Source organism: Doryrhamphus excisus, chromosome 14 (assembly GCF_030265055.1).
Source record: "Doryrhamphus excisus isolate RoL2022-K1 chromosome 14, RoL_Dexc_1.0, whole genome shotgun sequence".
Classification (NCBI taxonomy): domain Eukaryota; kingdom Metazoa; phylum Chordata; class Actinopteri; order Syngnathiformes; family Syngnathidae; genus Doryrhamphus; species Doryrhamphus excisus.
Genome location: NC_080479.1, coordinates 8,153,373 through 8,181,180, shown reverse-complemented (window position 1 = coordinate 8,181,180; position 27,808 = coordinate 8,153,373). Strand labels below are relative to the sequence as shown.

The window sequence follows — 27,808 nt, the reverse complement described above, 5'->3', positions numbered from 1 at the left end:
GACACTTTCTGAACATGGCAAGTCAAAAACGAGTCAAGTCCATCAGCGCGCGTCAGAGAAGATGAAAGAAGCGTCTCCAGGAATAGCAACGTCACTAACAGGCTTACTCGCCACATCGCATCCCACACAGAGGCCTCGTCATGTGACTGGCGGCGCCTCCGTCCATGGTGTTCGAGGGCGACGTGTTATCTTCAGTGTTTGACGCTAAAGTTTTTGGCCAGTACGCCGCCAAGATGGCCACCGGGAACATGAACACCTGTTGCCATCAGCAGGCATGATGAGCTAAATGTGTCTCAACTGGCACACTTCCGCACTTGGTCTTAGTCGGCAACATGCAGTGTGGTTGGATGGAATGGATCCAGTCTGGATGTTGTTGCACAGTGATGGACACTTACCAGTTAACAAAGAGCAATTACTGCTTTTTTGGGGTTATTACTCAAATGTATCTTTAAGCAAACTATTATTTTGGCCTAAAGCATTTTCAAGCATAAAAAAGCCAAATGAATGATTGAACTATTACCATTCACCATGGACACGCCATGGCCGAGACGGGACACGCCATGGCCGAGACGAACACGGCATGGCCGAGACTGGACACGTCATGGCCGAGACGGGACACGTCATGGCCGAGACGGGACACGCCATGACCGAGACGGGACACGCCATGACCGAGACGGGACACGCCATGGCCGAGACGGGACACGCCATGGCCGAGACAAACACGCCATGGCCGAGAAGGGACACGCCATGGCCGAGACGAACACACCATGGCCAAGAAGGGACACGCCATGGCCGAAACGGGACACGCCATGGCCGAAACGAACACGCCATGGCCGAGAAGGGACACGCCATGGCCGAGACGGGACACGCCATGGCCGAGACGGGACACGCCATGGCCGAGACGGGACACGCCATGGCCGAGACGGGACACGCCATGGCCGAGACGGGACACGCCATGGCCGAGACGAACACGCCATGGCCGAGACGGGACACGCCATGGCCGAGACGAACACGGCATGGCCGAGACTGGACACGTCATGGCCGAGACGGGACACGTCATGGCCGAGACGGACACACCATGACCGAGACGGGACACGCCATGACCGAGACGGGACACGCCATGGCCGAGACGGGACACGCCATGGCCGAGACAAACACGCCATGGCCGAGAAGGGACACGCCATGGCCGAGACGAACACACCATGGCCAAGAAGGGACACGCCATGGCCGAGACGGGACACGGCATGGCCGAAACGGACACGTCCTGGCCGAAACGGACACGTCATGGCCGAGACAGACATGTCATGGCCGAAACGGACACGTCATGGCCGAGACAGACACGTCATGGCCAAGATGGACACATTATGGCTGAGTGGGGGGGGGGAAAGTTCTGGGCCTCTTATGTCCTTCATCCCTACTCTGTTTGAAACACTAAGTTTAGAATAAGTAAATAGGAGAGGCTAAGGTAGTAGCTCAGCGGCGTGCTAGGCTAGTGGCAGACGTCTGTTAGAAGAAACCATTGGAGAACGCTGGCCAGAGCAAACTTCATCTACTTCCTGTCAAGTGAACCTGCCTCTGCCTGCGGCGAACGGCGGCCATAATGATTGACAACCAGCCTCTCACTGGACGGCAGTTGTCAATGTGGATCCGGTCCACATTTTGGACAAAGAGTATTGATGGTGATGAATTAAATATGAGGCACACGTGCACTTTTGGACGCCGCCAGGCAGAGTGGAGAAATAATGCGAGCGTTGATTAGCACCTGATGAGTCACGGGAGGGGTGAAGGGGGGAATCACTCTGATTTCGTATCGAGTGCAAAGGAGGAAATCAAGTCTGAAAATGTACAAGGACGTGTCCTTGACATCACACGGAACATAAAACAAGGGTGTCCAAAGTGTGGCTCGAGGGCCATTTGCAGGCCCTGGGAACGTTGTAACGAGACATATTATTGGATATTATAGCACCTTCAATGGACAGAATGTATCAGAGGGCCTCGCCACAGCCTTCCTGGAAGACCAACATGTCTCACTACCATCGCTATCATTCCAAGATGTTTCTGAGGCTGTGGGGACAGTGTGGGAGATGAGTCGGTTGGGGGAATGAGGCCGTGATTAGCATAATGGCATCTGCCTCGCTGGAATAATGAGCGGCAAATAAATGCGCCATTAGGGGAGGAGCCCTGTGTCATTTGCAGCCCAAACGTTATGCTCAACCGGCACGCATCATCGCGCTGCCATCTTTGTTGTGTCTCCATCAACACGCGTTTAAATGAAGACCTTATTTTTTTTTGTAAATGGACTGAAAAAAAAAACCTCCCCATGTTTACTCAACGACGCATTCACATATTCAACTTGTCTCCTCACGAGGGCTGTCATGTGACCATACATGAGATTCATTCATTCATTCATTTTCTACCGCTTTTCCTCACGAGGGTCGCGGGGGTGTTGGAGCCTATCCCAGCTGTCTTCGGGCGAGAGGCGGGGTACACCCTGGACTGGTCGCCAGCCAATCCCAGGGCACATATAGACAAACAACCATTCACACTCACATTCATACCTATGGACAATTTGGAGTCGCCAATTAACCTAGCATGTTTTTGGAATGTGGGAGGAAACCGGAGTACCCGGAGAAAACCCACGCATGCACGGGGAGAACATGCAAACTCCACACAGAGATGCCCGAGGGTGGGATTGAACCCTGGTCTCCTAGCTGTGAGGTCTGCGCGCTAACCCCTAGACCACCGTGCCGCCCATACATGAGATTGAATCCATGAAAAAATCCATGACAATATATTGCAATCTCCCAATTTAAATTCTGCTACATTACACTTTTCTGCACTGTGTGTGTATGAAAGCAGCCCCGCCTCCACCCACTGAGACAAAGGGACTGTATGACAGAAAAGCTCAATCCATTCATGCTCTTTTTCTGTGGAACAAATGCGCCACGAGTGAATCTCTTCCTGTCTGTTTGGTGGCAGGAAAAGAGGAAACAGACACGCATGCACATGGCGATATACAGAGACCGGCAAAATGATCCAGTTCATTTCCAGGTATTGTGTGATTAATTAATTCATTCATTATAGTCCAGGCCTGGTGCCTGAATGAGAAATCTTGTCACGTTTGAATCTAGCCATGTTGTGACACCTCTACTAGTACACGTGAAGTACACTGCAGATGATACTACATCATCCTGGTGTGAAGGTGCTGTGTCGTGAGGACAGAGACTAACCTTCAAATGTCGACCGCGAAAAGTTTTAAGTGGTTGAGATGAACGAGAAAGGAAACGAGCGGCGCAGACATCCAAACACGAGACGGACATGACAGGAAACAGACGGCGCCGCAGACAGGAGACCGGTGCGCGGCGAGAGGAGACGCTTCAAGGAGACAGACACGTTGACAGCCTCAAAGAGACGACCGGGAGGACAAGTCGGCGTGCATGGAGGCCTCGTTGCCCCGGAAACCATGAAACCATGAGCTGATCACCCATTCATGGATCAGAGAGTTTGGTCAATCTTTAGTGTCCCCAGGGGACAATTAGGACAAGGAATAAATCCTGACGTAACAAAGCTACGCCAATTGGACACTTCCTGCGCTGCTTGTAAAAGAACTTGATGGACATCGTGGAAGGGAGCGTGGAGGGAATGACAGATCACTGACCGGTCAACGAGATGGACGAACGCAATGAAGTCCAGGCCAATGCCAACACTACCTTCTCTGCAACTATCATGGGTGGTGGAGGGGGGGCAGTGTCTCCATACTATATTGTCCCAAATTCTCCATCCTTTCAAGAAGACATCGTGGTTGCCAGCTCACTGACCCAGAGACACTTTTTCAGTCTTTATGGCAGCTCCTCAGTCGTACATTTCCAGCCTTCCTCTTTATGCCTGGGGTGGTGGTGTTTGGGGATGGGGGGGCAAAGGATGAGCCACTTCAGTCGGCCAACAGATTTACACTCCATCAAGCCGCACTCCATGATTCTTCTTCTCCGCTCTACGTCCACATCCACGCTGCACGCCTGGCCGGCACCTCGAGGCTCGTTAATCATGATTACCATTGCTACGCAGGCTGTTCGTTAGCGGCTACCTGGTCTACACCTGCTGTTGCTGCGGTGGGGGAGAGGGAGGAGCACAGTGCTGAGTCGAAGATGGATGGAAGATGGATTGAGTGTTCTTTTCCTGACAGGATGGAATGGTATGTTCCACCAGGAATAAAACACGACACACAATGGTGCCAATCAAGTGGGCTGCAGTGGCTTGTGGGTAAACAGCTAGTCACCTTGCAGCATGACTTCCAGTCTCTTTGCATGGGGGTGGGGGGGGGGGGGGGGTGCCATTCATTCATTCAATGCCATATTAAATGACAATAAGCTGATCACGCGGGGGGGGGACAGAGTGACAATAATAATAATATCATATATATAATAATAACAGTATGTATGACGTCTATGATGTCTATTTTTTTTTGTTTTTACATTTTTATATTTTATTTTAGTTTTATTATTATTTTATTATTATATATTTATTTTTTTTTTATTATTTATATTTAATTTTATTATATTTTATTTTATTATTTTACACTTTATTCTATTTATTTATTATATTTATATTATATATATCATATATAATGTCATATATAATATATATATAATATAATAATATCATATATATAATAATAACAGTATGTATGACGTCTATGATGTCTATTTTTTTTTGTTTTTACATTTTTATATTTTATTTTAGTTTTATTATTATTTTATTATTATATATTTATTTATTTTTTTTATTATTTATATTTAATTTTATTATATTTTATTTTATTATTTTACACTTTATTCTATTTATTTATTATATTTATATTATATATATCATATATAATGTCATATATAATATATATATATAATATAATAATATCATATATATAATAATAACAGTATGTATGACGTCTATGATGTCTATTTTTTTTAGTTTTTACATTTTTATATCTTATTTTAGTTTTATTATTATTTTATTATTATATATTTATTATTTATTTGTTATTTTTTATTTTTTTATTATTTTTTTATTATTTATATTTTATTTTATTATATTATATTTTATTATTTTACACTTTATTCTATTTATTTATTATATTTATATTATATATATCATATATATAATAATAACAGTATGTATGACGTCTATGCTGTCTTTTTTTATTTTTATAAATTAAGAAAATATATATTTTTTATTTTTAGTTTTTACATTTTATTTTATATTTTATTTATTTATTTATTTATTTATTTATTTATTATTTATTATTTATTATTTATTATTTATTATTTATTATTTATTATTTATTATTTATTATTTATTATTTATTATTTATTATTTATTATTTATATTTTATTTTATTTTATTTTATTTTATTATTTTACACTTTATTCTATTTATTTATTTACTTGTATTACTATTACAATTATTTCTTTACTTTAAACAGTGCTAGTGCTCTTTGCACATGCATGTGTGCACCCCTACAGTAAGTGAAGGAGGCATGTCAACACGGTCTACTATGTCGACTTCATCAGCCCAATCTCACCGCAACCCGCACTGAGCCCGCACTGGGAAAAACTGAGCAGCGTTGGCTGTATGTTGCTATGGTGACCGAGCATTTATGGAGAGATAAATAAATGATCAATGCACAACAGAATGAAGCAAATGAAACAACGTACTTGGCTGAGTCAGACTGCTTCCTCCATCTTATTGCAGCCTGTCAATCTCGACGCGCTTGATGAATTCCCGTCATGGATGAGAAGGGAATCCATTTTTAATGTTGTTTGTGGCCTGCACAGTGGCGGCGGGGCAAATCGCCGCCACGAGGTCCGATCAGGACTTGAAAACCGGGAAGAAGCTGACAGCGGTTGCGCGTTTCCTGAGGCGGTGAGCGCAGCCAACAACAACAGAACAAGACGATGGCCTGAGGAGGAACGCTCACCTTGTGATGCACCCAGCAGAAACACAATGTGACCTACCATGGGCTCAGCTAGTCCAGGAGAGACGTTTCCTAGTTCTGGTTCTGAAGTGGAATCTGACGACTGAAAGATTTTGGTGTAGAGGAAGACATCACTGCCATAAGGCTTGATGACACATTGTGTTTGTGCGTGTACGCGACTCTACAGTGCTTGGACAGGAAGTCAAAAGTCAGGTGGCCTCAGCAGCAAGCAAACCTCAACAAGCCCCACTGATGAAGAGGACATCTGGTGTACCATCAGGACCATGCTACAAAGACGTGCACCGCTTCACTTGGATGTGAATGTGAGAAGAAAAGGCTCAGCCATCCTACCGTGCAATCTTTCATGTGCTGCCAGCTTCCTGCTCCATCATGGAGAAGGTTCTTTTTGGTTCCTCCTCTCATGTGGACCAGCAGGGGCAGCCTCATGAACATGGATCCATCCGACTTCTATGGCTTATCCAAGGTTGAGTCGCGGGGGCAGCACCCTGGACTCCTCCCCAGAGAGACGTCCGGGAGACATCCTGACCAGATGCCCGAGCCACATCAGCTGCAGCGGTTCTACTTTGAGTTTCTCATCTTATCTCTCAAGGAGAGCCCAGCCACGCTCCGAGGAAAACTTGTTCCGGCATCTTGTCCTTTCGGTCCCTACCCAAAAAAAACAAGAAAGGCATTTTTACCCACCACAAAAAGTCATTTTCATATTTTGCTTTGTTTTTTTATTCACTTTTTCCCACCCACCACTGCCACAGATAGATTGTAGTCCTGTGGGACACGCTCCATTATGACACGCCCAGTCCCACATCATGCTCTATGACAGGGGTCTCAAACTCAATTTACCTGGGGGCCACTGGAGCTAGGGTCTGGGCAAGGCTGGGCCGCATCAGGTTTTCCAAAAAAAAAACTTATTTATTAAAAACTGAAAAAATATACAAACTTTTTCAGTGCTTTGGTTCCGATTTTCTACAATAAAAGCTCTGATAAAACATTCCACTGTTCTCAAATATCTTAATTTTTATTTTTCTGCACAAAATAAGATAAAAAATAAATAAACAAATCAAGAATAAAGAAAATCAATCAATCAGTAATAAATAAATATAATAGTAATAATAAAACGGCAAATAATAAAAAGATTTTCAGATTAAAATTAACAAAGCATTATTAGAGCCCTGTTTATACTGTTTTTATTTGCAACATATTGCGCAACTGCAGGGTCTTGAGACACATGCTAACTCGCAAACTAGAGAGCTAGCGACCTAAACGGTAGCCTTCAAGTTATTTCCTTTAAACTTAAATAGCCAAAAACTTACCACTTCCACACGGATAGGGAGGATAACTATTAACAGTTATTTAACCTTTAACATGAACATTAATCAAACGTAATAATTTTTTCTGGGTACATGATACCATACAGCATCCATATCAAACTTGCGTGGGCCGCACTAACATTAAACTTTCATATCAAGGCGGGGGCCTCAAGCTAGTGTCCTGCGGGCCACATTTGGCCTGCGGGCCGCGTGTTTGAGACCCCTGCTCTATGGAGCTGAAGAAAAACATTCCAGGTGTGAAGCCATGTTCCGGAGACTTGTCCTGCAGCAAGACGCCAAAACTTTGTTGGGCGGAAAGACAAAAACTCCTTTCTCTTCACTGGCAGCCTGAGGCAAAGTGTTTCAGTCCCTAAGAGAATTGTGTAAACATCTCCAAGCTACAAACTAAACTGCTGTAAGAACATCGCTCAGCTCAGTACTGCAAATAAATCCTAACCACTTTGACAAAACAGATTCATGCACCAAAGCGTTACCCCCTCATTAATGAACGGATCCATCAATGTACCTTCATTCTCCATCTTGGAGAGACATTTTGGACAAGTGCGTGCTTCCAACTTTGTGGGAACGCTTTGAGGAAAGACCTTTTCTGTTCCCAGTTTAAAAAGGAAGGTCCGTAAAAGCATTCTTGGAGGAGTTTGGTGCAGAAGAAGAACAAGGAAATGGACACAGTATAAAGATGTAACATTATCTTCACGTGTCACATCCTGCGAGGCTTTCACTGCAATGTGTGTGTGTGTGTGTGTGTGTGTGTCCTGCAGGAAAGGCACTTGTCTTTGAAATGCATCATCACCGGATGAAAAAGGTTTTCACAGTTGAAGTATTTGACTCGTTAAAGGAGGAGCTGACAAAAGAGTAAATGTAAATTAGAGCAGCACCAGAAGCCTTCATGTCTGCTTCACGGCTTGGCAACAGCGGCCTGGCTGTCACTCACACCGCACCCGGCGGCGTTCGGCCATGCTGATGCTGATGCTGATGATGAAGAGGAGCGTGAGACTGAGAGGTCATTTCCATGCTAAATTGTTGTTGCAGAAATGTCTAAAGATAGGATCGCCGCTTGTGGAGGACCTGGACGACGTGTGCGTGTCGGCCAGCGACACGGGGCGAATGGGAGAGGCGGAGCCTACACACACAGCAGCCCGGGTAATTATGGTAATTGAGAGCCCACAGAACAGCTCTTAATGTCAGGAAATATCAAACATACAGTGAGTGTGTGAAACATGGTCGTCGCCATGGTTACCATTAGGATGTATATAAATATACATATACACACACCCCGTGTCGGCTATACCACGTTGATTAAAATTAAGCCACAATTTTAAGACACAAAATTAAGACACAAACAAGATGACTCAGCACTATTCCACCTCATGTGTGTGCAGGTAGGGCTCCCCTCTGGGGGCATCATCATCATCATCATCACTCCGTAAAGGAGCAAAGCCTCCTGGCCTGCTGGCTACACGTCGCTACCAGCCAATGAAATCAAAGCTCTGGCTGTAGGGTGCATGGAAACACGCGTCACCGAAGGAACCTTCACTTTGGCGTAATTAAGGCTTCATGAGGACCAGACCGGCAATCTCATCTCAATCAAACGTACTGTACCATTCCTATGCACTAATACAGAATCATCAAACAGGAAGTGAGCATCATGGCAACAACGCTAACATCTCATTAATCCCTCCCCAGTGTGTGTGTGTGTGTTGATAACATCAGTGTGGAGACAATAGATCAGACCACCATGCTGATTAACTCATCATCATGCTGACACTGACATTTCACACATCAGCAGCGTCTCTGACACGTGGATGACAGCGGAACCTTCCAGACAATGAAGTGACAATGGCCTCGCCAAGGCACAAGTCAAACTTCTGAAGTGTGTACTTTTTTTTTTTTACATTACCCATCACATTCATTAACAGCCACAAAGCATGATGCTAGAACAGGGGTGGGCAAACTTTTTGACTCATGGGCCGCGTTGAGTTAACAAAATTGTGCGGGGGCCCAGAACATATATTTAACACACACAATTTTACACTAGTAATTCTAACAGTCCGCCTTGAATTATTAGTCTAATTTTATTTTTTAAAAGTGTCATACTATCAGCTATATGTTCTCATTTCCTTCAAACAACAAAATTTAATTATACTTTTTTTTTTTTTTTACTGAATAAGACATGTTAAAAGTTGAAATACTCTGAAAGTAACTGGCGGGCCGAATTCAAACGCTTGGTGGGCCGCATGTGGCCCCCGGGCCGTAGTTTGCCCACCCCTGTGCTAGAAGCTACACTGTGGCTATGAAATACATGTTATGATTTCCTGTGAGCCTTCAATTTATTTCTGAACTACATATTTATTTAGCGGCACGGCGATCTAGTGGTTAGCGCGCAGACCTCACAGCAAGGAGACCAGGGTTCAATTCCACCCTCGGCCATCTCTGTGTGGAGTTTGCATGTTATCCGGGTACTCCGGTTTCCTCCCACATTCCAAATTGTTAATTGTCCATAGGTATGAATGTGACTGTGAATGGTTGTTTGTCTATATGTGCCCTGTGACAGTCCAGGGTGTACCCCGCCTCATGCCCGAAGACAGCTGGGATAGGCTCCAGTAACCCTCGTGAGGAAAAGTGGTAGAAAATGAATGAATGAATGAACTATTTATTCATGAACTTGAGCCAAAAAAATACCACTTCCACAAGGAATGAGAGGATAAGCTTTTTTTCATTCCATCATATCAGGCATGCTGTGGCTGACTTCATGATTTAATGCAGGGTTAAGTAAATATAATATAAGGCAATGTTCCATCAATGTTTTGCAACCACCACTGTCTGGTCACCAGAATACTACATATCACTTGTATTTTAGTGACTTGTATTTTATGTGTACCAATACAATCTGGACTGCAGCACGTGTGAACAATAGCAATTGAAAAAGGGAAGTAGAGGATCCTGGGGGGTAACAAATACTTTATGATTGTATCAATTATTAGCAGTTTTTGCCATTCGTCCTGAAATCTAACCTCGCCAAAAAGCAGGTTCCAACTGTGTAGTGCAATATTAGTACAGTCTTTTCTCTCCAGGTTGAGTGTGAAAGAAAAACATTTTTAATAAAAGGTATGTTTGGGTATGTTTGTGAACATACCGAAATGCTGATGGTGAGCACTGAAGAAGTCACAGTTTTGCCGCCATCTTAACCCAGCAATGCATCTGGTTGGCTCAATGCTGCCCCCTGTTGGACGAAAGGGTGAAACACGCAACCTATGAATATTCTCATTGCAGTACACATAACAGGTGAATTTCAATAGATAATATCGAAAAGGCATTTGATTTCAGGAGATGAGTTGAGCAATTAAAGGCTCAGTCGTTGATTCCATAAATAGAGGAGTTGCATTTTTTTTAAATGAGACACTGAAATATATTCACAAAGATTCAGTATCATTATTTATTGAGATGCACCCGTTATGCTCTACTTCCATACACGCCTGCCATCTAGCGGCTATAGTCGGAAGTGCAGCTGTCGACGATCAAGGAAATACACAAAGTCCTAGCAACAAATGAATGGTGGGAAAGGACAACGCTTTATTGGTGTCGTCATAAAAAGTGTGGCGTGGCGGCTCTAAGTAGTAGTAGTAGTAGTATTGGTAGTAGTAGAAGTAGTGGTAGTTAACAGTCACAAGGAAATGTAAGTGAAACAACCATGCTGTTACTTCGCGTTATGTGGCGGCAAAACGCCCCCACGTGGCGAACAGGAGCATCGCACCACACAGCCAACACACATAGAAAAATGTCCAAAAGGCTCAAATAGAAAAGACACGCGCGCGCACACAAACAAACAAACATGGCTTCCTTCCTGCGTCACCAGGAGCATGAAAGGTTTTCCCCACTCAGGATTCGAAGTCACAAGTTAGTTCGTGTAAGTAACAGGACGAAGAAAACTACAATATCTTAGCAGAAGGTGGAAAAGTTTGTTTCACTTTTTGGTATTTTCCTTTCAAGCTTCCTTTGTGATGAAAAGAGAAGAAAAAACAAGAAACTGACCGTCTGCTCAAGCCCTTCCCCCTTCCTCCATGTTGGAATGATGAGGACGATGAAGATGATGATGGCCCAAATACACCTGAGCAAATGTTTGGATTGTCACAATTCTCACATTAGCATTAGCATCGCTTAGCTAACAGCACTAGGGTAGACAGATAAATGAATGGACAGAATAACTGATTGACAGAGTGACTGATGAATAGACAGATAGCTAAATAGTTAACACATTTTGACGTTACAGTAGTTGTGTCGGCCATGTTGGAACAAGATGGCCGACAGTACAGCTAAAGGTGGGCGGGGCTTGTCAGTCAACATGTGTTTAATAAAAATGGTTAAAAAGTGTAATAATAATAATAATAATAATAATAAACATCCCCCCCAGAATCAACAAGCCACAAACTGTGCAACCAAATGTTGAACAATTGTTTTTTTTTTGCGTACAATTTTTTAATATGTGTATTTTTTGTAATTACTCAGACAAAAAACACCTGAGAGAAAACTGACAAAATGATTTCAATCGTTTTTTCTCCTGTCATATATTCAATGATGTATATTACAACTATAATCACATATTTCAAGCATATATCATGTACACATACACACATATATATATATATACATATATATATATATGTATATATATATTTCTATATAGTGAGAGTAGAAGAGTACAGTATTATCAGTAGGGAGCATCCATGGCTGGAAAGGTTTCAAGGAGAGGTATAGACGTGTCATTCTAGATACGCTTTCATCCAGACGCCAGCACAAATCAACGCAAAAAAGGAATCAAACACAAAGAAAAGTCTATAGGCAGTTCACTGTGTGTGTGTGTGTGTGTGTTTGTGTCAGGTGAAGATCAGCACCATCAAAGTCCAAAACAATAACAACAACAAGAAGGGTCACGACCTGTGTGTGCGAGTGTTGTGTGTGTGTGAGCTAGATGTGTTGGCGCACCTGTGGGGGGGGGTTGTGTGAAATGACCTCGGTGAGGGACACGAGCCAGACGCCGCGTCCAAAGCAAGAAGTTATTTTAAGGAAAGACAACAAAAAAAATGTAAGGACTGTACAACCAACTCCTGACCTCTGAACCCGCCACTGCCCCCGCCACCTCCACCTCCATCCGCACGCCGCCTCTTGCACCGTAGGAAATACCTGATTGGACCGTTATACATTCTGTGACACCCCCCCCCCCCCCATATCCCCACTCAGCGAAAATAGATTCTTTATGGTGGCAGCCAGGAAGCCCTCCCCCCTCCCGTGTATAAAAGCTAAAAAAGTGGCGGTCCTGCTGGTCCTGCTGGCGTGCGCACGTATAAAAATATACATGAATTCTCTTTGCATGATGGACGACACCTTGGCCCCGCCTCCTCGCAGCCCCGCCCTCCTTCCTGTCAAAAATAGACCTTTCTTGAGTAGAAAAGAACCCCGCCCCCTCCCAGCCTTGAGCTTAAAGTGACGTCAGCCCTACTCAAAGTGGGCGGAGCAACGGCATGACATGAGGTGATGTCTACATGGGGGGGGGCGGGAGGAGTGGGCGGAGTTATGCCGCTCTGACATCCAGACGCAGTAAGATCATGTGACATGTGGCACGGCGCTGCCTGCTGGTCAACGCCACACTTCCTCCTCTAAAGTGCTGCTGTCGTTAAGCTCCTCCTCCTATGCCTCACAGGTCACCATGGCGACTCTCGTACTTGTTGATGATGTTCTTGCAACGGCCCAGCTCTTTCCGCATGTCGGCCACTTCCTGCCGCAGGGCGGCGTTCTCCCGCTCCAGGAAGGCGGCCCGCACCGAGATCTGGTTCTCCTTCAGGCGGCGGGCGTCCCGCGAGCGCTTGGCCGCCTCGTTGTTCTTGACGCGGCGGCTCCAGTACTTCTCGTCCTGGCAGGGCATGTTGGGGGGTGTGGGGGGGAGGAAAGGGGAAGGGACAGAAAGTAGGGGAGGACATGAGAAGGATCAGTCACGTGTTGAGACAGGACGCAGGAAAGGAAGGAAGGAAGCGAGTGAACAGATGCAGCGAGACAGCACTTCCTGCTTCCTAGGTGGAACATTCTAGCCAATCAGACGCCTGAAGAAAGTCATTGGTGGAAAAGACACAATAAGGAGATGTATCTATGCCGCTATCCCAGCTGTCTTTGGGCGAGATGCAGGGGAGGGGGGCTTAAGTGTACTACAACACTCTACAACACTCAAAATCAGGAGTGTCCAAAGTGCGGCCTGGGGGCCATTTGTAGCCCACAGCTAGTTTTGTACATGTCAGCATATGTGTTGGTTTTAGCCTGTTTAAAATCACTTTTACTATCAAAATGGCCGCCGCATCCTTCACTGTTCGCATGGCATCCTTCACTGCTGAACAAGAAGCTGAGAGGATTGTGGGAGATGTAGTACCTTCTGCTCATCAGGCACTAGCATCTTGCGAGCCTTCTTGATCATGGGCTGCGGTTTCAGCTCCTCGTCGCTGAAGCGGTGCCGCCGCGGGTCGAAGGCCTCCTGGCCCGGCACGCTGGACAGCGCCACGTCTGCCGGGTCGGGGTCGAAGTTCACCTGGATGTCGCTGCTGCCGTTGGCGGCCGATGGCGTTCCGGCCGGTCCGGGGGGACAGGTGGAAGTGGGGGACGTATCCTGAGGCACGACCTGACCACCTGAGAGGAGACAAAGACAAGATTCTGTTGTTACAAAGATTCCGGTTTCATTGTTTTGGGGGATAAAAAGTAATTTTATGATTTGTATACTGCAAGTTCTGACTTCACAAATTTACATGGAGTTACCCCAAGCTGCAGTGACATACAGTGGCCACCGGGGGGCGGTGTACTACCCTTTGTGGTGGTCGCCCATTACACATGAACTATGTGCTGAATGTGCATTTTAGCAGCTACTTGCAACTCATATCACGTCTAATGCATTGCTCGTTCATAATGTTTCCATGGCAACCACACAGTCCTGCTCCTTTTTAGACACCAATTTAATAGGGACACCAGGAATACATGGACAGTTTGGGCTTCAAGCACCCATCTGTGAGCACGTTTCACAGCATTCATGCACGTGCGTGTCCTCTTTATCCGCCTACACGCCCTCGCCGCTCCATCTGTTTGCCTGTGCATCATCATCATCATCATCATCATCACCATCATGAGCTGCAGGGCTGGCATCTGGACTCAGCTGATCCGCACTTCCTGCATTTCTCACATTTGGCATGACGCGACACGGTGGACATCGTGTCTCGCACGGCACCTTGCAACTCAAGAACGTCTCAAGGACACGGTGGTTGGAACCACATCGCCGCACGCTTGCTCGTTGTCTTCGCTCACAACAAATCTGAATGTGAATTTCGAATTCATGGCTCATGGAGGCGGAAGTGAGGCCAGGTGGGTGGAGCCTCCACTCCGGACGCCCACAGCGGCGAAAAATAGTCAAGTGCGAGTTTGATCTGCTGCCTCGCTACGCTCACGGCATCCTCCGACAACAGGAGTTGGCAGAAACCAACACAAAATGAACACAGAGCTAACACACAACTAACACAGAACAAATGCTGCACTAACATAGAACCAACACAGAATTAGCACACGACTAACACACAACCGACACAGAACAAATGCTGCACTAACACAGAACCAGCACACAGCCGACATAGAACCAACACAGAAATAACACACAACCAACACAGAACAAATGCTACACTAACATAGAACCAACACAGAATTAACACACAACTAACACACAACCAACACAGAACAAATGCTGCACTAACACAGAACCAACACACAGCCAACATAGAACCAACACAGAAATAACACACAACCAACACAGAACAAATGCTACACTAACATAGAACCAACACAGAATTAACACACAACTAACACACAACCAACACGGAACAAATGCTGCACTAACACAGAACCTACACACAGCCGACGTAGAACCAACACAGAATTAACACACAATTGAACACACAGCCAACACAGAACTATCCCAGAACCATCACGGAACCAACACAAAATGAACACAAATCCAACATACACCAAACACAGAACCAACACAGAGCCGACACGGAACCACAAGCCTCTCTGGGCTGTAGGGACTCATCACGTTGATGAGGAATGACAAAGCTAGCTTTCATGCTCTTTCAACATTCCCTGCAGGAAAACAGGAAGTCATCATGCTCCATGCAGCCACAAGCCCCGCCCCCAAGAGTAAATCGCCACTAATTAAATAAACATCAGGAAGATGTGGGCACACCAATAAGATGCGACTGACAGCAAAACCAAACACGTAATATATACTATTAATACTAATACTAATATATATTAAATACTGAAATGAGTTGTCAACTTCCATTCCAGCTGTCAATCACTTGAACATGGACACACAGGTGACACCCTCAGCCGCCACACACTGAGTAGTTATGTCATCAGCGTGTGGACACACGGGCGAACTCCCTCCCTGCCCCCGTGCCTTGCCCCCTGCTATGCTAGCTAATGTGTGTGGTGTACATTGTAAACATGTTCAGCATGACGTCATCACCAGTCAAGGTCTCCTGTGACCTTTGACTGGTGACAGCGTACACATAAAAAAAGATAATAATAATAATAACAACATCAACTCATTATTGTGTTTATTTTATCATGGTGATTCAATTCATACTCGTGTATTGGGAATAGAAACGGGTCATGTGACCAGCGTGCAAAGACAAGCTGGCTGTTCCCTCCTCTCTCCTTCCTTCCTTCCTTCCTTCCTTCTTCCCTCCTCCCTCCCCCAGACCGCCTGCAGCAGGAGCACGTGACGTGGCGGCTGCACATGGCCTGAGCGTGTGAGTTGCAGAGCGAGAGATTTCAAAACATGCAAAGCAAAACTCTCCCGCCCTCCCCCTCCCCCTCCTCCTCCTCCTCCTCCCCTGGCGATTTCTCACTTAACCCTTCCCTCACCGTGACAGCGGCAGGGTGGACCAAACAAACATGTCGTTGGACCCGTTTCAATATGCTAATTAGGGTGGGTAGGTTCAGGAAAGGCCACTTCATTAGGTACACAACCGCATGCTGCCTGGCTTATCAGTGCGGGTGTACCTAATGTTGTGACCAAGCGAGCCATCATCATCATCATCATCATCATCCTCTACAGTGTAGAGTCTACACTGACATTGTACACCATACTTACGAGGCTAATGCTAACACGCCGAGCTTCCTTCACCCCACCTCCAAAACCCCCCTCATTCGTCTCATCCATTTTCACACGAGTCTCCATCCCGGCGAATAGAGGATCTCTGAGACGCGCGCGTGATTATTTCCAGTCTACTTTCCACCTCGTTTTCTCTGGCCTTGGTTAACGTTTGAACGCGGCGACTTCGTGCCTCACGCTCGCACTCTGTCACGTGCGCCACACACACGTGCACACGGATGAGCACACATTAACGCTAACATGGCTGCATGGAAAGGGGAGGGGGGGGGCGCACTCGTGTGCAAGTTTGAAAGATCACGGCACAGTGCACGCTAACAAGCACACACACACACACATACACAGAGCCTGGCAGCAGTGTATTCTCTCAGCCAGTTATATATTTGATCATATTATTAAATATGTTATCATATTTTATTTATATTTTATTATTTCTCTTTGAATTTAAACTGCATCACACATTGTCCATACAATAATGATGAGGCTAAATTACTAAACCAGTCAATATTGGTATCTACAATACTGCCCCTTGGTATTGGATCAATATCAATATTTGCAATATTTTTTTCTTGATAGGGGCTGCTGTAATACCACTTTGTTCCTCAGGGGGCAGCACTGACTCATTGTGGCATCATCCATCCATCTTGGGTCACAGGGGACTTCTGTCTAAAAGGTTTGGACGCTCTGTCCCAATGGTTTGTTCAGTAGTAGCTACTGACGAGCAGTACCGCATTCAGCCACCAGGAGCGGATGAAGATGAAAAGCTCACTGACCGTGTAAGCACTCAGGTGCCCCCATCATGGCTGGATGCTGTTGTTGTTGTGGTTGAGGGGGCGGCTGGACGGTCTCCAATCCCAGCAGGGAGGAGGAAGAAGATGAGGAGGACATGGAGGAGGACGAGGAGGAACATGACGGAGGAGAGCTCGGGGGGCACTGGGAGCTCTGGTTGGGCACAGCGGACTGGGAGCTCTGAGGGGATACAAAGCGGGCGGTGTTAAAACATGTTCCTCTCGACATTCATGAGTCTGTGGAGTCTTCCTACCTGGGACGGGATCTGGGCACTGGCCGAGCTGGGCCCATTGCTGTGAATGCCCATCCCATTCTCGGTCAGGAACTCCTCCAGGTCCATGTACTGCAGCTGGAAGAGGCCGCCATCGCACGGCAGAGTCCGTTCCCACAGCAGCGGTCCCAGGAAGGCCGACTGGGAATTGGGCCGCAGGGGGCCCGAGCCCAGGCTTCCGCCCAACCCGCCGGGTCCTCCGGACCCGATTCCCAACGAGTCTTCATCTGAGTCCAACGGTTTGTCTTTGTCTGGGGAAGAGACGATCACTCTAGGTTAGTTTTCTAAAACGTAAACAACATCAATAATGTTGGGTTAGCACACTTGGTTTGACTTAGCAACACTAGCCAACATTGCAACAACAACAAATTATTATCATTGAAATGATTTAGAATCAATATGTCATGTTCTTCTTCCACAACACAGATTAGGACAGGAGATCATAGCACTTGCTAATCTGCAATACCGATTACAGCCACTAGGGGGTACACGTGGATACTATCTGTGGATGCTGATGAAAGCACAATAGCTTGGGTTTTCAGGATAATTTGCATAATTGAATGTGACACATGTGGACACTGTGGGAGAAAAACAGAAAAAGCCAAACAAATATGGTTACAAATACAAAATCAGCTGAGTGATTTAAGGACGGGACCCGCTGCTTGTTAAGAGGAGCGTCTACAATGTGTCCATTAAGATCTGATATGTTTTCTACCGCTTATCCTCAAAAGGGTCGTGTGGGTACTGGAGCCTATCCCAGCTGTCTTCGGGCGAGAGGCTGGTGGCCAGCCAATCACAGGGCACATATAGACAAACAACCATTCACACTCACATTCATACCTATGGACAATTCGGAGTGGCCAATTAACCTAGCATGTTTTTGGAATGTGGGAGGAAACCGGAGTACCCGGAGAAAACCCACGCATGCACGGGGAGAACATGCAAACTCCACATAGAGATGGCCGAGAGTGGAATCGAACTTGGGTCTCCTAGCTGTGAGGCCTGCCTGCTAACCACTCTACCACGGTGCAGCCCCAGATAGTTTTTCACTGGGTTCATTTGTATTTGGAGAAAGACAACTATTCGCTAAGTATAGCGACAAAGTTTCTAAGTTGGCAACACTGATCCCTCATGCTATGTCTTCTTCTTCTCTGGCACATTAGGTGCAAATGAGGTGTGTTTAGAAGCGCAGTTCCGCTGTCATCTACTGCACGAACGACAAGCCACATTCACAGGGAGTCCCGTTATAATGTGTTTATGAGAGTCAAATGTATTTGTGGCTATCCAACTGTGTCAGTGGCGGACATGAATTGTATGGGAAACACTGCCAAAGACCGCAGGGACGTCTTGAACGACCCTTTCTCCTTTGACCTGAGAGAGAACGACGGATTATTGATGCCATGCATGAGTGCAATGAGGACACAGGATGCGCAGAGGAGGAGGAGCTGCACCGAAATTTGAATTTAAGGAGATTAAACGACGCAAAGACATGAGAGATTACATCAGAGTGGAGCATCTCCTCCTTCGTAATCTCCTCATCATTGCATCCGCATTCATCTTCCAGCTGCGCCCGACGTCTCTCTATATTAGGAACAGCCCTCAGTATGGATAATAAATGTGTTGTTGATGGACAGACGAGGACGTCGCTACACTTTATCCACTGAGCAGGAAGTAGAGGCCGTGCATGCAAATAACAGCTTGTAGTCATGTGAGGATGAGAGTGGGCAGACAACGGCGGGGGTGGGGGTGTGCAGGCGTTAAACAAAGCAGGCGGAGGAGTGAAACATGGACCTTACACAGTGTGTGTGTGTGTGTGTGTGTGTGTGTGTGTGTGTGTGTGTGTGTGTGTGCACGTGCATAAAAAGGCAAGGACAGAGCAACAAAAAGCAGCCCTGAATGCATCGTCAAGAATCAGTAGAAGCACAACCCCCCCCCCCCACACACACACACACAACAGCCCTGAATGCATCATCAAGCATTGAGGAAGCACAAAGAACTGTCAGCATCGCTCTCCATCATCTCCCCGTGCATCGCCGCTAGGAGGCGCCACCGAGCAGGAAGTCGAACGAACGTTCATTTCTTTTAAAGTCAAGTGCAGAGGCTAAACAACGACAAGAAGGTCAACGTGTCCCCATCAGACACACACACGTGCATGGTGGAGATTTTGTTATATTTGAAATATTTATCATATTTAAGTCTACATCTACACAATACACACAATGCAGATCTGGTCACGCTGACACTGAGTGCATTTAAAGTGGTGCACTGTCCCTTTAAGAGTCACGCACGCACAATGCACGTGCACGCGTACTCACCTTTCATCTCACAGCAGTCCTTGTTGCCCCTCTGGTCGGCCTTGATTGGCAGCTGGAGGAGGGTCTTGAGGTTGGTCATAGAGGTCAGGGGGCCGCCCTGGGGGCCACTGGCAGCAGGGTTGGGGGCCCCGAACTGGGGGCTGGCCCCTGAGGGGAGATCCGGCGGCAGGAGCTGCGCGAGAGGCCTTGACATAACTCCTAGAAGGGGGCGTTGGTATGTGAGGTAAGGGAGGGGGGTCCAGAGGGGGGGGGCAGCGACCCTTTCAAGATCCAAATAATCCAATTAGCGACGTTGAATGGGTGCGCGTACGCGCGGCAGGTGCGTGCGCGTCACATGAAGTTGAGGAGGAAGAAAAAGGTTTATCTCCAAAATGGCACCATGATGACACCGGCTCCCACACCCACCCCCCGACCCCCAAGCCTCCGGGAGCTCCTGTCACAGCCCCCCCGTGTAGCCGAGTCCCCCACACGTGCACTCGCTGTACATGAACGTGCCTTGGCGGGAAATGGACGCCTAAAATCGGGCAGAAAGCAGCATGAAGACAATCCACCACAACGAGCCCGTGGTTCCTGGTGGAAGGAGACAGCTAGACGACAACAGGACAAAAAGTAAGTGAGATGAAGAGTGCGTGGAAAAAAAGATAAAGCAATAAAAGAAGCTTCCAGAAAAGAAAAGATCCAGCAGAGGTGATGATGATGATGATGATGATGCTAGCTCTTATTTTCCTCTCTCTCTCTGCCAGTCAGCTGGAACCAACACGGGCCACTGCTGTGACGTCACTGATCACGGGGGAAGGCGCTAGGGGGCGTGGATCGTTTGCATACGACGGCCACGCCTTCTCGGCCCACTGCTGCGTTCAGTCTCTGTGAAAAATGGAACATAACACACTCTCACTTGTACACGCATAAAGCCAACACCCATCTCCTGAAATCTTCACACCGAATACGTACAATTGTGTTACAATACTGTTTGACATACAAACATGAGGTAAAATTGACCATTTTTAATAGTGATCGCTGTCGAGAAGCTCTTCTGTCCCACGTTACCTAAACGCAGCAGATGGTTTCCGGAAGCTGCTGGACTGCAGACCACGCCCCCCGTGTGGAACCCCTTCCTAGATTGGTCGTGAACACACACACACAGACTCACATTGGCATGTCAAAGTGTTTGCAGCGTAATGCTAAACTCTTATCCAATCACACGCACAGCGGTGACACTGTACACACCACGTGACACCACACACACACACGTGCTACGTCACAAGTGGAGTATAAACAACTTTGCTCAATTTGAAGCGAGGGGCAAAATGGCACACACGGCGGCGTCTTGTCTGTTCTCCCGCCAACTGTCAGCTCCGAAGCCAGAGCTGCACGTGTCAGCTGCACGCGCCGACCAGCGACTGAGCCTCGCGCTGATTGGCTCAATGTAGGTCACCCGGAGCCGCTTCCGGCCTCTCATTGGTCAAAAGTAGGTCACAGTCTCCGCCCATAGGTTTCCCCATGCTAAGGCAACGTGACAGGCTAGGTCTGAGCAGATAAAAACATGAAAAATATAAAACATAACCTTAACATTTACCACACATCAAGTTTGGTACAAAGTATTACACTGACATGTATAACTTAAGTGCAATGTATGGCACTGCGGTGGAAATAATAAATGTCAAACTGCCGAGTAAACATGCTAACATGTCTTACTGCAGAAAAAGTACGTCGTGTCTATACTTGCGAGAAGAAAAGCACGGCATCTTAAGGAGACATCATGTTTCCCGTTGAGGGCACTACCAGCTGCTGCTCTCTAGGACATTTTGTACAAAGACACAAAACTTAATGTGACAATCAGCAAATTATAAAATCATCTCAGTCGCCTCCTCAACCGTGGCATAACAGTGAAAGTCGCTGACATTTAAATCTTAAAACACACAAGGAAATGCTGCTCCTACGGCGCCATCTTGTGGACAATAACTGCAATTGACAATCCCACAAGTGTTCATTACACCATTACGAACATTTTCAACTTCCAAAAAGGCAGCATAGGTAAAAGGTTGTGTTTTAGTATTTTGTCTTATCAAAAGATAGCACGGAATCTAGAAAAACATTTAGGCCAACAGATTTCACATTTGACTTTTTTTTTTTAATTTCAGGGTTTTCGACAAGTCACTTTTATGCAAAGAAAAGAATAGTTATTTAGTAATATTACATGTTTTAGTTGTACATAAAAACAAATGAAGACGTGTATAGGAGCTAAGTCAAAGGATGTGTACACAATTTAGTTACAAAAAGTGAAGGAAAGGAAAGAAAAGAACACGTGGACACATCATCCCACCCACCCCTTCACAACAGCAACACTGATACTTGGGAGTAAAAAACAGCAAGTTGTCCATTATATATAATAAAATATAATAGGAATTGTACATTACACTCCGGGATATTCCTACATGAAGGGTTTTGTCTTAAAAAGGTCAAGTGTCACCTTGTGTTGCGTTGACCAAATAAGGCATCTTTCAACGTGGAGTGACGAAACAAACGAGGTTAATAGAAAAGGTACAAGACAAGACGGGGTAGTGTTGTTGTTTCAATGTGCACTAACATCAATAAAACAGCTGCTACTAAAACATGTCATGTGACCAGGTGTCTTTTAAGTCCACCCTGCAGTACTATTGGGTCACTGTGGGACTGGGAGGCATGAGGAGGGTCCTCCCTCTTCTCCCTTTTTTTAAAAGGCTCCCAGCTGTCACTCGCCTCTTGATTATTAAAAAAAAAGAATTAGAATAACCTAATCTAACGAAGAAATGTGTTTAATTAATGAGCGTACTCCGTCAGAACTGATGACCTCTCGTGTGGGACCAGAGCCGGCATTGTTAGCTGGACCGGCGAATGTTCGCCGTCGGACAACGGGGACTTGATCTTCATAAGTGCCCAGTTCCCAACACACCCCCCCAACCTGGAGGCCCGGCACGAGTACTTGTGTCGGTCCAGGAGTCGCTGGTTCCAGAAGCGGCGTCTGCATTTGTGGCACTGGGAGGAGATTTGCTTGAGGTGGTGGCCGCGGTGTTTGAGGGCTTTGAATAAGGAGCCGCTGCGGCGCCCGCACACCGCACACTGCAGGCGGGCACGGCGGCCCCACATCCGGGGTGGGTGTCGCACAGCGCGGTGTAGCAGCACAGAGCCCATCCTGGCATAGGTGGCGCTGGGGCAGACGGGACACGGGAAGCGCTTGATGGGGATGTCCATGGACATGAGCCCTGCAACTCTCACAGCCCCTCCCAACCAGGACTTGATTGCTGCCGCCCCACCACAGACCCTCAGCTGTGCCAGGAGTTTCTTCTTGTTGATGTGCGCCTGCAGCCGCCCCCTCCTCTTTCTCAGCATCAACAACTTTCTGCGTGTTTCCTTGCTGAGCGGCACGCCCACGAGCTTCCCGTCCCTCATGATGCTGTGGATGACCACCCGCCTTCTTTTATTCCGCCGCTTTTTCATCTGTTCGGGTTCCTTGTGGAAGTTTTTGGGCCTGTAGTGAAAAGGGTGCTGCGCTTCCTGCTGCTGCAGGGGGGGCGGCTGGCTCGCCACTTGTTGCATGTGAGATGAGGCGCTGTAGGTGGAGACTGAGCTGGAGTCGTAGAAGAGGGGCGAGTATCCCGGCGCCGGGGAGTGGTTGACCCTCTGGCCGCTGCGGTCGATGCCGTGCTGGGACAGCTTATGACGCACTAAGCTGTTGGAGTAAGCAAAGGCTTTACCGCAAACTTCACATCGAAAGGATTTCTCCAGGCCCACGCCGCCGCCATGCACAGTCTGTTGATGTGCCGTCAGGTGGAAATAATGGCGGAAGGACTTCCAGCACACCGTGCAGGTGTACAGCCTCTGGGACGGGGTGCCAGATGTCGGAGACTTTTCCTCTTGGGAACAAGACGAGAAAAAGTCAGAGCCTGCCACTTGACTGATGGCGGCAGCCGCTCCCTTGATTCTCCGCCCCTGGTTATCAATCTCTCCTTTGCGGTGCAACTTGCCATGTCTGACGAGGCTCTGAGCGTAGGCAAACATCTTGCCGCACAGGTTGCACTTGTAGTTCTTCTGACCCGAGTGAACCGTCAAATGTTTGGTCAGGTGGAAAGGCTCACGGAACATTTTCCCACAAACGTCACAGGCGTGAGGCTTCTCGCCGGTGTGGACCCTGTTGTGCCGCCGCAGCGTCTCGGCCCTACGGAAGCGCTTGCCACACAGCTGACACCCGTACGGCCGCTCCGAGCCGTCACCCGGGGGCGCGGGACTACGCCTCCTCCTGACAATGTTGTTGGGGTCCCTCTTCTCTCTGGGCTTTCGGGGCCTCCTGGGCTTGGTGGGGATTTGGCTGTGGTGCGTTAGCGGCATGGTGGAACCGTTGAGGCTGGGGGAGGATGACGGACCCCCCAAGTTACCAAACCCCAACCCGCCCAGCAGCCCTCCAATGATGTCTCTTCGTTCCCCGTCCCTTCCTTCTGTATTGATGTTGCACGAGGCCGCCGCTGCCGCAGCGATGGCGGACATAGCACTGCTGGTGACCTCGTCCTCAGAATCATCCAATAAGGAGGAGAGAGGAAGGTGGTGTTGCTGACTTTGAGGGTGAGGGTGAAGAGTTGGGGCGAGGGGGGCCTTCCGGAGAGTTTGGCTGCTCATGTCATCCGGCGAGTACAGCGATGACGACTGCGAGCGTCTGTAATCGTCCACCACCCCGTCGTAGGACGTCTGGTTGGGGTAGCGACTTCTGGAGTAGTCCGTGTTAGGAATGACCGCAACCTCATTGGACATCACGACTTGACCTCCATCTCGCCGTGATTTACTGCTGCTACTGCTGGGGTTGGATGAGCCGCTGCCACTGGACCGGTTCTTGGAACTTCGCGGAGGTTTGCCACAGGCCCCTGATGCGGCGTGGTTGAGGAGGGAGGTGCTCTCGCGGAAACAGCGGCCACACGCCGGGCACCGGAATGGCTTCTCGTCGTGGATCTTCTCGTGCCGCGTGAGCGACTCGCGGCGGTTGAAGGACTTCTGACAAATGTTGCAGACGAACGGTCGGTTTTCAGAGTGCGTGACGCTGTGCTGGATGAGGTGGCCCCGCTTTTTAAACCTCTTCCCACAGTCACCGCAGCAGAAGATCCTCTCCGGACTGGGTGAGGTACAGTCCGACTTCCTGCTGTGGCTTTCGGGGGTCAAGCCGTGGCTGCGCAGGTGGCGCCGTAGGCTGGACAGGTGGGTGAAGGTTTTCCCACACTCCCCACAGTGGTACAGGGCTTCTGCTTCAGCCTGACCGGATGAGCTGCTACTGCGTCTCTCTTGGGATTTGGACAAGCGCTGGTCTCCACTGTCCACCAGGACAGAAGCAGAGTTTGATGAGGAGGGGGCGGATGATGATGAGGAAGACACTGTGGAGGACGACTGGTGTTGCTGCGACGGTGATGAGAGGAGAGAGGAATGCTGCTGCCCACCTCCGATGCCGCTCATGCCAACGCCTCCAGATGCTCCTCCCAGGAGGCCAGAAGAGGAGCTGTGACGGTGACCGCTGGAGCTGCTGTGAGCGTGACTGTCGGCTTTCCTTTGAGGGAGGTAGCCGGCCATGGCTTTTTTCCTCCTGCTCCCCCCACTGGAGGCCGATGTTGACGAGCTGTCCCCCGACTTTGAGCTGTCATCTTTGGGGAGCGACAAGTGAAGGGGCAGGGGAAGCGGGATGCCCGCCTCCTGCTGCATGAGTGAAGCTATCTGATTGGAGGACAGCACAGGAATGCTTTGGAAGTCAAACCCACCCAAGGGGGCGGGCTGGGGGGCAGGGTGAAGAGGGTGAGGGTGGTGAGTGTGGGTGTGTGGGTGAGATAAGGCGTGGGGGGTCAGCTGCTGTTGCTGCTGCTGAGGTTGCGGTGCTGCGTGGCTGTGGGAGGAGTGCAGGGCGGGGGGAGGGGCCAGGGATGAGGCCGACTCGGTGGCCCCCTGACTGAGCCCCAGGCCCAAGTGGTTGTGAGTGCCCTGCTGGACCAGGAACTGCTCCAAGCTGCTGTTGGTGGGCACTCCTGACAGGAAGTACTGGTTGGCGGCCAGCATGCAGCTGAACTGCTGGTGGAGGCTGCGGGGGTCTGACTGGCCCACGAGGGGCACCGCTGTGCCGCCAGAGGGATTGTTAGAAGCTGACACAGAGGTGGAGGTAGAGGGGGAGGAGGAAGAGGGTACTGGGGAGGGCTGGGCCACCGAAAGACCTGGATGCAGCGGAGGAGGCGGGGGCGCAGGGGTGACCACTCCTCCAATGACCCCCGCGCTACCGCTAGTTGCACTGCCCCCAAAGTCAAAGCGTCCTATTCCCGAGTGGAGCTGCTCCTGCGCCAGCGCTGCCTCAGCTGGATGAAAAGGTCGCAGAAACTGTGGATACGCCGATGAGGAGCTTCCGCTGCTGCTACTCATCTTGCTGGACTTCCGGGAGCTGTGGGACGATGACGACGACTGACTCTGGTGCGAGATGGAGGGAGGCGGGGCGCTCATCTTAGCAAACAACGATGAGGAATCTGCAAAGGCATTACTCCGAGAGGTCTGCAGGGTTCCCAGGCCCAGTCCAGTCAGGAGACTCCCGGAGGTGTCTGCGGAGGTCTGGTGCTGCTGCTGAAGTTGCTGCTGATGTTGCAGCTGGACCTGCTGCTGGTGGCTCAACGGACGCTCCAGGCCCAGACCTTTGAACTGGTGGGCCTGGTGTCCGCTCAGCATCTCTAAAATCTCCATGGGGTACTTGTTGAACTGGAACATCTCCCACAACGATGTGATGGCGGAGTGTCCGGAGGTCACGCCGCAGAAAAACGTCAACGAGAAAAGTCAACTGACAACATGTGCCAGGTCCTCATGAGACAGGAATTGACAGGTCTGTAGTCTCTCTTTGGCTTCCCTGTCTGTCCAATGAAGTGAGTGGTCCAAGGATGAAGCCCCGCCTCCCTGCCCTCTTTCAGCTCTGTCTTCTGGAAGTCTGAGTGAAAACAACATGAAGATCAAACATGATGACCTAAATATGTTATGCTAGCTGCTGCGTGCTAATGTAAACAATTAGCAAAACAGTCGCTGCTGTCAGTCAATGTTAGCATCTGAGGTGACATGCAGCCTTGTTATTGTTGACACTTTCACCATTTAGACCAGCGTGTTTGCATCTCACCTGCAATTTGAAGCTCGGCGGGTGTCCTGGCTGGATGATTATGTGGTGAGGAGCAGAGAGGAGGACTTAGCAGGTTGCTGTCGCCTCCATCAGCAGACTCCGTTAGCATCCAAGCAACCAGCGAGCTACAAGATGGGCCCGTACGTTAAAAAAAAGTTGTATTGCGGTAATAAACATTCACAAGGCGCGTGCAAAACCATAATAAACGACCAATGACGTCACAAAGAGAATACTCCCAACGGCAAAAATACATGGAGAAATTGCTAATGCTAACAGCTTAGCCGAGCTGCTAGCTTTCAATTAGCTCCATGCTAACAAATTAGCCAACATTGTGTCTGTATTTAAAGTGCTCATTTGTTACAGCGTTCTTACCTCAAAGTGTTCGAAGAGAGTTTGTTCAGAGTAAAGTCAAGCAACATGAGGCCGAAGAGAGGTGCACGTCGAGCGGGGAATCACTGCTGGTCGTCAGCGGGGCCTCTTTATTCATCCCCGGACAAACAGCCTGCCAGGCCCGCAGCTCCATCCACTCTGAGCCCGCTAGCAAAGCCTGTCCGGGCTGCTGAGCGCCGCCATTGTCTACATCCACATTGACGCCGCTCGCCGTCGCCTACCCGCCCGGCCTTTTGTTCGCCCTCCACCGCCTCGGTGGTCCTTCTCTCCGCCCCGCGTCGGTGCTCGGTGTCCCCCCCACCTCCTCGCCGAGGCCAGGGCTCCTCGGAGGTTGCGAGCCCTAAAATGGTCGCTTCCGGTGTGTGTGTACTACTTCCGGGTGGGCG

The 27,808-nt window shown here is 48.3% G+C and overlaps 3 protein-coding genes across 4 annotated transcripts in view; all 3 read right to left on the bottom strand.

Moving 5' to 3' along the window:
- grin2da (glutamate receptor, ionotropic, N-methyl D-aspartate 2D, a) overlaps positions 1-11,483 on the bottom strand; it is a 99,219-nt gene extending 87,736 nt beyond the window's left edge. For both annotated transcript variants that reach the window (XM_058047668.1, XM_058047670.1), the window contains exons 1-3: positions 11,344-11,483; positions 10,448-10,534; positions 6,320-6,634 (exon numbers count right to left, since the gene is read on the bottom strand). The gene's annotated coding sequence lies outside the window, so the exon portion shown is untranslated. The remainder of the gene's footprint in view (positions 1-6,319; positions 6,635-10,447; positions 10,535-11,343) is intronic.
- dbpa (D site albumin promoter binding protein a) lies at positions 10,734-21,772 on the bottom strand. The gene is made up of 5 exons (XM_058047675.1): positions 19,883-21,772; positions 17,550-17,818; positions 17,281-17,476; positions 13,727-13,980; positions 10,734-13,219 (listed from the first exon to the last, which is right to left on the bottom strand). Exons 1-5 carry the CDS (start codon positions 20,073-20,075, stop codon positions 13,004-13,006), a joined length of 1,128 nt encoding a protein of 375 aa, XP_057903658.1. The 5' UTR covers positions 20,076-21,772; the 3' UTR covers positions 10,734-13,003.
- A 202-nt stretch (positions 21,773-21,974) lies between these two features.
- On the bottom strand, positions 21,975-27,766 carry LOC131102166 (uncharacterized). The gene is made up of 3 exons (XM_058047672.1): positions 27,405-27,766; positions 27,033-27,157; positions 21,975-26,849 (listed from the first exon to the last, which is right to left on the bottom strand). Exon 3 carries the CDS (start codon positions 26,633-26,635, stop codon positions 22,682-22,684), a length of 3,954 nt encoding a protein of 1,317 aa, XP_057903655.1. The 5' UTR covers positions 26,636-26,849; positions 27,033-27,157; positions 27,405-27,766; the 3' UTR covers positions 21,975-22,681.
- Positions 27,767-27,808: the final 42 nt, after the last annotated feature.

Coding starts and splice junctions, on each gene's coding strand:
- dbpa (XM_058047675.1), bottom strand. CDS start 20,075: ATGTCAAGGCCTCTCGCGCAGCTCCTGCCGCCGGATCTCCCCTCAGGG. Junction 17,819..19,882: donor GGACTGCTGTGAGATGAAAG/GTGAGTACGCGT, acceptor TCTCTTCCCCAG/ACAAAGACAAACCGTTGGAC. Junction 13,220..13,726: donor TAGTGCCTGATGAGCAGAAG/GTACTACATCTC, acceptor ATGCCCTGCCAG/GACGAGAAGTACTGGAGCCG.
- LOC131102166 (XM_058047672.1), bottom strand. CDS start 26,635: ATGTTCCAGTTCAACAAGTACCCCATGGAGATTTTAGAGATGCTGAGC.